At 34.9% G+C, this 9,378-nt stretch overlaps 1 protein-coding gene across 2 annotated transcripts; it reads left to right on the plus strand.

Annotated features, from left to right (window-relative positions):
- Positions 1–14: 14 nt before the first annotated feature.
- Positions 15–8,332, plus strand: Limk1 (LIM domain kinase 1). 2 transcript variants are annotated; one of them, XM_076316870.1, is made up of 8 exons: positions 15–59; positions 782–896; positions 1,094–1,534; positions 1,921–2,013; positions 2,791–2,923; positions 3,916–4,148; positions 4,495–4,723; positions 4,862–8,332. In XM_076316870.1, the coding sequence occupies exons 1-8, from the start codon at positions 38–40 to the stop codon at positions 7,154–7,156; spliced, it is 3,561 nt and encodes a 1,186-aa protein (XP_076172985.1). In that variant the 5' UTR covers positions 15–37; the 3' UTR covers positions 7,157–8,332. The 2 variants fall into 2 exon arrangements, with proteins under 2 accessions (XP_076172985.1, XP_076172993.1); XM_076316878.1 differs by lacking the exon at positions 1,921–2,013.
- The last annotated feature ends 1,046 nt before the right edge of the window (positions 8,333–9,378 follow it).

Here is a 9,378-nt window from a genome sequence, read left to right on the forward strand (position 1 = left end):
AGACGCGGAGTGGGAGTGTGTCAGCCTAGATGCTGTGATGGATGAAGTTTCATCAAAGGGTACGTCTTTTTCGACAAAGTTAAACATTATTTTCGAACTAGTGGACGGAATTCACGGTGTAAAACTTGTAACGTTTCGAGCGTCGTGCACGGCATAAAGATTGATCGACAATTTCGTGTGTACACTTGACGCTTTGTGAATCGCGTGGGCGTCCTGCTTTCCAAGTCTTCTGGCCCACGCTCTTCATGAGACTATTTATGCGTTCTTTTCAATTGTATTTTTCCGATCGCATGCTCATAAGGGTACAATATTTCGGGAGATCTATCGTAATCTCAGCGATACATTTCTTCAATTGACAATCTTCGTTCGCTTTAGAACCGTCTGATTTATTGTCAGCTGGTTGATAATTGCTTTCCCCAACGCTTACCTAACGTCAACCGTGAATCACGTTTCCTTCCTAATGCACGTCCCTGACGCGCTCTGTTTTCCATGCGACCGCGTCGTGTTTGTTTTCGCAGCTGCTACTGATTCGAAGTATTCGAAATTTAATGCTGGATTAAGTATGTAACACACATTAAATCTTCCACCAATGTCGTGCAAAAAAGTACGTCCATATACGTGTATGTAAATACACAAAACAGAGCGTGTTAAAGAAAAAATCCAAAGCAAACGAACCAAGCGCAAAATCAGTAAAATATAAAATTTATTTTGTGAATTTTTTTCAAAAACTAATATGAACTTTATCAAAATCATATTCTATTTTATTCTCTATATACATCAGAGCAAAGAAGTGGGGAAAGTGGAGGGACAATAACGTGTGCAGGTTGCCTCAATGCCATTGACGAGGACGAGTTTATACAGGCACTAAACCAAGAATGGCATATCGATTGTTTTCGGTAAGTAAGAACCATAAAATAATAAATGTCTTTAATCAATTATGATCTAGTCGAATTGTAATAACTTCATTAAAAGCTTTAGATGATCAATGAATCCTTTTTCTATAAACCTTGTATTTGAAATAACTACCACTTTTAATAGACAACTGATATTTTTAATGATTTAATAAGACAGTCAATGAAACTGTATTTTTCAGGTGTTCAGCATGCGATATTGATCTATCTTCATGGTATTTTGAGAACGATGGCTTACTTTTTTGTAAGGATGATTATTGGGCTGCTTATGGGGAAGCCTGTCAAGGCTGCTGCCAAATCATCACGGGTCCTGTTATGCTGGCAGGCGATCACAAATTTCACCCAGAATGTTTTGCCTGCAACTCTTGCGGAGCCTTCATTGGTGATGGAGAAAGTTATGCTCTAGTCGAGAGGTCCAAGCTCTATTGTGGATGTTGTTACAAGAGACAAATGCAGCCAATTAACAGGACAGCTAATTATCCATTTGCTCGAAAGCCACACAGCATCAGATTGGTGGAAATACCTCCAAACACTTTCGATCCCGAGAAACAAAGAGGAATCAAACTGACATTAGACACAACTCCTAGTCCTCGAAATTGTGGTGCTTTGCTCCGTATATCTGAGTATGTATATAAAATATATACAATATATTTATGCATTCTTATACTGTACTTTTTCTCTTTACATATATTCTTATTTATAAAACTTTGTTAAAACGATTTGCTTGCTTTTGCAAATTCACAATGTTTTTTATATAAATTTTATAAATCTCTAAAAAGCAAATTTCAGATATTGAAAATAACACGTACAATAATATAAATAATTGATGAATTTTGAAACAGACATGCAAAAATTTTCTTTTCTCCTAAAGGAACCAATACTTTTGTATATTACCAAATTATACTTAATAAAGCTTTTCTAAAATATTTAACCGTGCATGAATAATTCTCTGGTTATTTAAGAACCAGTTCAGATACGCAGCCTCTAATAACATTAAACTAAAATACAGGTTAATGAGAAATGTTCGTGGAAAGATCAGTAAGCTGCTGGCCTCTGTGATGGAGGTTCTATTTAGGCTATGCTGCCACTTCTCTAATCATAGGTACAGCATAACAAATAAATAATATGCACTAGATATTGTATCTTTATGGTTTAGTAGTGTGTTCCTAGTACTTGCTATTTAACTGCACGCAAAATACGTATCTTGTGCAAAATAGGTTTCTCATGTGTAATATTATTTGTTCATTTAATATGTGCTGTATAGTTTTATAAGCATGTGACACATTCAGGATGATTTGATAATACATTTATGAATAATAATTTATTATTAATACAAAACGTAATATAACATTATTTCGTATTATCTTAAAAACTATCTGAGAAGTAAATATTTTATTTTATTTTGAATTTCATATTTTTATAAAACTTTAAGAAATTAAACCTGCGAAATTGATATTATATTTTATTTTATATTTAATATTTTTATAAAATTTTATATTAATGTGTACTTATACTATATATTTTTCTTTATTTTTTTTTATAGCGATTACAATGCATTCAGTTTTTAATTTGTGTGAAATTTTATTTATTTCATCCATATTTGTGTTTACTAAGCAAGGACTCATGTATTGTACTTTGTACGTGTTATGGCTCCTATCTTATATGTATTTAATAGTTAATAAAATATGTAAGGTTGCAAATGAATATGCAACATTAGTTTCACTATTCAATTTCAATTTTTTTCCTGTTACATTTTTGTACATGTAATATTTAATATATTGTTACACTTCAATACACATTAAATGCACGCAAAGTTTTGCATGTACTGTTGTGAAAAGCATTTATGAACGATCAAAATGTCACACAAAATGTGTTACAGACTGAATATGTCCAGTGATCTCATATCTTTACACATTGGTGATCGAATACTTGAAGTGAATGGCACTCCAGTCAAGGATCAACCTATAGAAAACATTGAAAATCTTATACAATATTCGGATACAGTTTTACAGGTAATTCTTCATTTTATAAAATAATTTTTTGAAAGAAATGTGGAATGAGTGTTTCTTATGGGGAGGGAGATTCAGTTTTTGCAATACCTTCTGATACATATAGAATCATTCACTATATAAAAATGTCAAATGATCGGTATGAAATAAGAAATGTGAGTGGGAGAGTGCAAGTTAATCCAAAAATCTACTACCTTGGAAGAGTGAATGATCAGATGAAAACTATTCAAATATCAATGTACATGAAACTGAAGATGAGCCATGTTAGCAATAAAAAGTTAAGTGTATGTTTTATGACACATTATAGAATGTAATTTAGTATCTGGAACTATTATTGTGATATATTTAGTTCTTTTGTAAGAGGTACAGGGCATACCATACACAGATAAGTATAGTGAGAATGTATAGAGAATACTATGAGTAATCTGTAAGAATGAACAAACAGATGAATCAAGTATGTGTTAAATAAAAAGTATTTGATTAAATTAAGTTGTATCGGCATCGGCTCGGATGTTTCCGAGAGCATGAAGCAGGTCAAGTTGACCATGTTAATGACGTGTTTTTGAAGAGAGTCGATGTTGAGTGGTCAGGCAATGGTCTGCCATCGATGAATTAATGATAGGGTTTTAGGTTGCATTTGGTCTTAAAAGAGGGTGAGTGAGACTAAACGGTCTTAACGACTTGCGACGTCTGATAACCCCGTTGGGTCTTTCAGCTATCGAGCGTCGCGGTACTGATTGTATGTTTGAAGAAAGTATGTATAGAGTATGGAAAGCAACTCGATGTCATATTGCTAAAGAATAAGGACTTTGTTTCTGAAAGATCTGGCCACAGATTGGGGAAGGTGGTGTTGCCTTCTGGTAAGAAGACTTTGATAAACCATGTGACACTTACCCCAAAATCCTGAAGGGAGCACTTCTCTAATATACATTTCAGCTAATATCACATGATAATTATATGAGTGAATACAGAAACAAATGTAATTAATCTTTCAGTTGACCATCGAGCATGATCCAGATGCAGTCTCGCGACGACCAACATATTCTTCGCCGTCTGCGGCAATGTTGACGTCGATTGGGAGTCCAAGAACGAGCCCAGAAAACAAGGACCGATTATTTAAACGGCGAGACGAAGGTTATATCAGTGGAACACGAAGTAGACAATTACGAAGAACGAGAGATCCTATGCACAAAGAACGTAGCAGTTCCATGTCGCGTCTGCTTGACGGGTATGAAATAATTGCAATTAAATTATTTTTGTAACAGCCACAGTTGAAGTGTAAATGAATTTTTGGTACTTGCATTTTAAAATTTAGTATTTTTTTTTTTTGCTTCCTATTCAGTAAGAAAATTTTCTTTTAGGAAGAATATTTATATTTTAGAATTGGTACTTATATTTTTAAACTTTCTATTTTTCTTTTTTTTCTGTTTTGTATTCAAGAAGTAATTCTCTTTTAGGAAGTGGAGACTTGACAATACAAACAAAATATTTTTTTATTTGTAGAAGTTTTGAGTCTTACATAGGTAATTTTTTATAGCTATATGCAGATAACATAATTATTTACTACATTGCAGATCTTCACCAACAAATCCTACGTGTGATCTGAGCAGGACTAGATCCTTTCGAGTAGAACCAAAAAACCAAAGGATATTCCGTGCCAGTGATCTAGTAAAAGGTGAACTTCTGGGCACAGGATTCTTTGGACAAGTGTTCAAAGTCACGCACAGGGATACCAACGAAGTTATGGTGTTAAAGGAATTATACAGAGTGGACGAAGAAGCTCAGAAGAACTTTTTGAAAGAGGTAAGTCATCTGTTCGGCAATAACTTTATTCTAACATTATCAATTGTGTCTATACTTTATGTTGGTAAAATGATTACGTTATGTCAGCATGTATTCGTACTTGTCACCCTAGCTTTTTATTTTACCCGAATTTAACAGGTCGCCGTGTTACGATCGTTACATCATAACAATGTTCTCCGATTCATCGGCGTTCTCTACAAGGACAAAAAGCTTCATTTGGTCACAGAGTACATATCAGGCGGAACTCTAAGAGCTCTGCTGCACGACACGAACGAAACCTTACTATGGGAACAGCGAACATCATTCGCTAAAGATATTGCTGCTGGTATGGCTTATCTACATTCCATGAATATCATTCATCGAGACTTGAATTCGCACAATTGTCTCGTGCGAGAGGACAAGACTGTGGTCGTCGCTGATTTCGGCTTAGCTAGAATAATACAAAACGGTAATTCTCCCGATAATCGCAAATACAGCAGACATTCCGACGGGGAAACGAAAACTACGAAGAAGGAACGGAAGAAACGGTACACAGTGGTTGGAAATCCATATTGGATGGCTCCTGAGATGATGAAGGGTAACAAGTACGACGAAAAAGTTGATATATTCAGCTTCGGTATCGTCGTTTGCGAGATCATAGGACGCGTTCAAGCTGATCCCGACTACTTGCCAAGGTCCTCGGACTTTGGTCTGAATCAGAATGTCTTTAAAGAAAAATTTTGTGCCAATTGCCCAGAAATGTTTTACAGAATCGCATTTCTTTGCTGTGACTTGAATCCCGACAAAAGGCCACCCTTCGAGCTGATGCAGGTTTGGCTGAAGGGATTGGCAATGCATTTATCGGTGGGCGCTGAATTGCCATTGGAATTGGAGTTCGATATTAGAAACTATACAGGTTCAAGTACAAGCACTAGCGAGTCTACGACTCCAGATACTCTTGCACCTCAATTAAAGCCTATCAAGGAGGGTCAGGTGCATCAGGAGAAGAAACGATGTAGCGGTTGCCAAGATAGTACGCTAGAGCGTGAAGAACCTTTACAAAATAATAATATGCTTCAGGTGCCTGACGTGATCAGTTCTCGGGGAAGGTATGCGAGGCAGAACAGCAAAACGAACGAATCGTCTGCAAGTACAGGTCGATATTCGAGACAGAATTCAAGATCCAAAGAAATTGCAATTGAAAAACCAGACATCGTTATTTCACCTGAAGTCAATAGTGGATATACTGGGTGTTTCGCAAGACAAACTGTGAAATCGAATGAATCATCGCCGCGCCTTTCTGGCGATAAACAGGAATCTTGCGTCAGGCACAACGATCAGACTGAATGTAACCTGAATCGAATACCTACAATCGAAAAAATCAGGTATGTGGGCAGAGCGAGCCCGTGCTCTTTATCGGACACTCCTGAATACATTAACGATAACAAGTGTTCGTACAAGGTTAATAACAGTTTGAATTTCAAGTCAATGGAGAAGTCCAACGAGCATCATTTGATCAGTCACTCGAGGACGAAGTTAGAGAACAAGTTTAAAATATCGGATGCAAACTCGAACTCGGTTGGCTATTTAAGACAAATTGGAAAATCTATGAACGTCGTAGAGAAGGAGAACAAGCTTGACGATCAGAACGATAGTGATTCCAAGAAGGCGAGCAGTGACGCTATGAAGTCTTCGGCAGGTTCTTACTTGAGAAGAACGAAGATTTCTCCCACAAAAGAGACGCCAAAGAATGCATTTTCCGCGCAGAAAAATAGTCAATCCGAAGCTGGTACTTCGTTGCAATCAAAAGTAACTGTAAGTTCAGGAGAAATCGACGAAGGCGGACTTACGAACGATAGGGTTTCGAGGCAGGAGAGTAACGTCTCGGACATTAGTAGTATTTTATCTAGGCAAGGAAGTCTCACAGTATTAGACTGTACAGCAAAACACAAGGATAAAGTGTACAACGACTACTCGCCTTATAATACATTACAGAAAGAGGATAATAGTTTTCGAAAGAATGCTGCACCTTGTTATACAGATAGTCTCTACTCGAATTCAAGCCTCACCAAAAATGATAATTTCCTTATTTATAATACGCAAAATGAGATTCACGTTGATAATAAAAAAGACTGCACCACATCCATCCAAGATGGCATGAAACTGGAGTCCAACGATTCTAAAAAGTCGGTTATAGACATGAAGTCAATGTACAATAACAAATTGCCTAACTCCTTGACAGAGTACAGTGGATGTTATAAAAATGTGGATCTATGCAGACAAGACAGCTTTGGTTCTGACAGTGCAGTAGGCACTATGAAGAGTGACTTTTTCGCGGACTTGGACTTTGTTCAGTTAAGAGATGATAGGCATACTCCGGATTTATACCATACTCCTGAACAGTGTTGTACACCTAACCGTGCAACATCTCCAATAGAAAGCACAGCTTTGTGAGATTTCTACATCGACTAAACACTGGATTAACATACTATGTTTATAACGAAACAAATCTCACCCTACTAATTTGATCTCTGTGTATGTATAACCTCTAAGATCTGCCAATTTAACTTGTCTCTAGTTTTCTCTTTCTTTTAACTTTTGTAATCAAGAAATCGTATAAGCACTTCACACGTGCTAGTTTCTCCTTGAACGTGTTAAGGTATTGCGTAACAACGCGTAGGGAAAGTATTAACAATTTGACGTCCAGTATTAATGAATCTCATTGCTATCGGTTCTCGTGGTTCTCAAAATGTATTGGATACTACGCGTCAGCGGTGCATTCGCATTCCTGCAAAATCTTGCCTCATGGGTTTTTTCTAAGCGGGAGTTCGAGTAATTATAAGACTAACGAAAGCATTCCATCCAGAATTATATCTGATGCATTCAGAATCGATAGATCTAACACGTACTTTTGAGAAATGGAGCCGATCATGTCCATGTCTAATGTTTGAAACATGTTCTTGAGAACACTGTCAGTTTGGACGGTGCATCTCCATTCTTCTTTTCTTTTTGGAAGTACGGGATTATATTTCGGCGTTGTAAACATTATATAGAGTCAGTTTGTAGAATAGAGTGTAAAAAAAAATGTTATCTTTTATCGGGTATATATGTACATCGTACTGTAAAATATTATCCACATATACGATGGTGGTGTGCATGTACAAATTATCGACATGTATAAATTGAAACGCGTCAATTATATCTTTGTTACCTGTTTCAAAGATGGAACTTTGCTAATTTGATATTAATTTTCTTTTAATGTTCTTAATATTGTAAGTTACTTGTATTTTTTACTTCCTTTTGATATGTAAATTGCAAAATCAAATCTGCACTGTTCTTATTTATTTCATCAGTAACTGATGCTGCACTTAATCTAGCAAAGATATAAATGATGGTAAAGTAGTATGATGTGTATAATATGAAGAATGTACATATAGTTTACAAAACATATATTTAACAGTAAAAAGCTTTATATTGATAATGTAGAGATGAAAGTTCTTTTGATACTATTAAAAAAGTTGTATTTCTATTCTATTACATTCTAATTGTAAGCGAAACGTTCCCTAATTTCATCAAAATAGAATGATAAACGGAGTACTGCATTTAAGCAAATTTATGGTCAAGTTACGATTTTTGTTAAAGAAAAAAAAAAAAACACGATAATTCTTTTTTATACAAATAATTAATATCTGTTTGCAATTTATATTATGTGTTCAAAAAGATTTCTTTATTTTGTTGCCCATATTTCTTTGGAATTTATTTTATTTTATTTCAATTTATCAGATTAGAGATATTTTAATTTTTTTTTTAATTTCATGCAAAATTTTATTAATCGGTACAATGTTGTTATTAAAAGCATTTCAATTCATTACACCAAATAAACGTTTATTATCTGTGATAAAAAGTGTTTTGAAGCTGTCTATAATCGAAAACATTTATGGAATATATTTAAAGAACTGTTACTATGAAAGAAACCCCAATTTCTTATTGTTCAGTGTGTATAGAGGAAAATAATTACTTGCAGTACTAAACGGGTCATGTACTAAGAGAAAAACAAATTTTTTTAATGTTATTTGAACGGACAATATGTGCAATAAACAATTTTGCAAGTAACATTTGCATTTCAGAAACAAGTAATCGTGGTTTGAACTAATCGAAGCGAAATAAAAATCTTCGGTTTTCATATTTGAAAGACAAATGCGTACGTAAACTTTCGAAACATTCGAAATAATCGTCCAATTAAAAAATATTCAAATATCTGAAATTTCTTAATTCAAGTTTTTAACCAATATTTTTCAATAATTACATTTCTCGGAATATACCAGTGTATTAAAGATGTTTAAAATCGTTGTTTGATATTAGTTTTGAACTCTCAATTTAGACTACTTGTATCAAAAAGTTGAATATTTCGAAGTTTCGAAAAATTCTCCGCGTATGCCAAATATACACACATTTAAAAAATTGCGTAACAAATAACCGATCGAATAGTTTATGGATAATCGCGCGTATATATAACGCGGCAAGGTGAATTCGTTGTAAAACGTTTTCAGCGAACAGTATTAGACTCGTTATCGTTGCTTACTCATGAATAACGTAGTACACAAGTAGGAAACTTTATAGACACGTGACGGGCACAAAAAAGAACTCTGTAAACTTCCGTAAAAAGATCTCCGGAA

The sequence above is a fragment of the Ptiloglossa arizonensis genome, chromosome 1, assembly GCF_051014685.1.
Source record: "Ptiloglossa arizonensis isolate GNS036 chromosome 1, iyPtiAriz1_principal, whole genome shotgun sequence".
Classification (NCBI taxonomy): Eukaryota; Metazoa; Arthropoda; class Insecta; order Hymenoptera; family Colletidae; genus Ptiloglossa; species Ptiloglossa arizonensis.